Here is a 2,434-nt window from a genome sequence, read left to right on the forward strand (position 1 = left end):
GACGGGAGTTTGTGATTTATACTGATCACAAGTCCCTTACGTTCGCTCTGTCTTCTAAAACAGACAAACTCTCTCCTGGTGCTTTCCGTCACCTGGACTATATTTCACAGTTTACAGGTGACATTCGTCATGTGCCAGGGAAGGAGAACATCCCTGCTGATGCTCTCTCGAGACTCCCTGTCAGTTCTGTTTCCTCTCCTACAACAATTGATTTACTTGCTATTTCGCAGGACCAACCTCTTTTGTCGAAGTTAGATTTAACTTCGCCAAAATTCAACAATTGTAAATTTGCCTATCTCCCGCTCCCTTTATCAGAAGGCTCTATATTGTGTGACACGTCCACCGGTTCTCCTAGGCCTTTAGTGCCTGAGAACCATCAGCATTCTGTTTTTGATGCCCTTCATTCCTTGTCACATCCGGGCATCTCTGCAACAGTAAAACTTGTCACTGCTCGGTTTTTCTGGCCCAACATGCGGTGATCAATTACCACTTGGGCCCGTTTTCGCCATGTTCACCTTGATTTGGTTGGACCATGGCCTGTGAGTCGCGGGTTCTCATATCTCTTAACCTGTGTTGATCGTTTCTCCCGCTGGCCAGAAGCCATTCATATAGCAGATATTTCTTCTGAGACTGTTGTACGAGATTTCGTTTCTGGTTGGGTTTCTAGGTTCGGCGTACCGTCCAGCCTGACCACTGATCGTGGTCGACAATTTGAAGCAGCATTATTTCGTGAGTTATCACAAATCCTCGGGGTGCATCATATACGCACCACCAGCTACCATCCCGATTCTAATGGGATGGTGGAGCGTTTTCATAGGCAACTAAAGGCCGCATTGCGCGCCTCGCCCAATCCGCAGACATGGAGTTTCTTCCTGTTGTCCTACTTGGATGCCGGACTGCGGTTAAAGCAGACCTTGGTTTTTCTGCAGCGGAATTATTGTATGGTACCACACTGGCATTGCCTGGTACGATGTTGGTACCAGACATATCACAGCCTCCAAATCCAACGTCCTATGTCACTCGATTACGAGATTATTTTTCTAACCTTCCTACTATGAGTCCCCGGCAACAATCTTCACCTTCTAAAGGGCCATCAGACATTGATTCTTGGTCACATGTGTTTGTTAGGGATGATTCTGTCAGAAGACCTTTTGTTTCTCCTTATAAAGGACCCTTTCGTGTGCTCTCTTGCACACCCAATTTTTTAAAAATAGACGCTAATGGTCGTATGGAGACCGTGTCTATCGACCGTCTGAAGAAAGCGTATTTTGATAAAACTACATCTTCCATTGACAATACTGACATACCCCCTTTTCAACCTTTGCATACACCTTTGTCAACACCATCACCAACGCATACACATTTATCATCACCAACACATACACCTGTGAAAACTCCACCTTCATCGTTGAAAACTACCACAAGTGAACCCTATGTCACTAGGTCTGGCCGTACAGTGCACTGGCCGAAGAAACTCTCCAAGACAATTTATATTTGACTGCATTGTATATTGCATTTTTCAGCATTCCTTTTGTAAAACAAGGCTCAAAATATGTTTTATCCTATTAGTGATGAACACTCATGGAAATTTCTTGCGTCACTGCATCAATCACAAGTAATAAAGGAACTGCAGTGGCGTAAGTAAAAAAAATTTTTTTTTTTTTGACAGCCAACAACACTTACCAAGCTGAACTTGACTTGTGCCGCTGGAATATTATTTTCCATGTGCATTATATTACATTGTTGGATATTTCCATTCTCTGTATTAACAAATTGTTTCATTTTCATTGTATATCTACAGCTGCATCTTGTTTCAGGCGCCCACTACAAGCTCTTCCTTGTTCGTGCTACGCACTCGGGGCGGGGGGGAGTCATTGTAGTGGCGCGAAATTATGGCCGCCATTAAGGAAGTACAATCTACGCATGCGCAAGGGACTTGCCTTCCCGGAAGCCCCTTGAGTGTGCATGCGTAATAAAACCAGTACTTAAAGCGCTTCGCGCGCTTTCTAAGCCTCTTTAGCGCGATGCTTTCGACGTGACAACTACTTGCTCCTTTGGCATGCCTCAACGAAGCTCCTAATATCCAGACGCTGATTACAAATTAACCAGCGGCTGCTAAGCTGAATGACACAGGATTTGTAAAACCAAGCATCACCAAAATAAAACTTATTTTTATTATGTTGTTAATTGTTCTACTTTTCTTAATATATAATTTTGTTGAAAGGTGATAGAGAGACTAATGTCTCTATTGTTACTATCAACCTTACACGTATGTATATTCCGGATATATATATATATATATATATATATATATATATATATATTAATGTTTGTTTTTATGTTGAGTTATAACACAAGCAAGGGGGCGCGTGCCTAATGACCAGAGTATTCAGCTAACGATCAAAATTCCTAGCGTTACATTGTATCCTTGAGC

General features: G+C 42.6%; 1 protein-coding gene across 1 annotated transcript; it reads left to right on the plus strand.

Annotated features, from left to right (window-relative positions):
- Positions 1-859: 859 nt before the first annotated feature.
- Positions 860-1,498, plus strand: LOC106869797 (uncharacterized). The gene has a single exon (XM_014915657.1). The coding sequence runs from the start codon at positions 860-862 to the stop codon at positions 1,496-1,498; it is 639 nt and encodes a 212-aa protein (XP_014771143.1).
- Positions 1,499-2,434: the final 936 nt, after the last annotated feature.

The sequence above is a fragment of the Octopus bimaculoides genome, chromosome 6, assembly GCF_001194135.2.
Source record: "Octopus bimaculoides isolate UCB-OBI-ISO-001 chromosome 6, ASM119413v2, whole genome shotgun sequence".
In the NCBI taxonomy this organism is placed as follows: Eukaryota; Metazoa; Mollusca; class Cephalopoda; order Octopoda; family Octopodidae; genus Octopus; species Octopus bimaculoides.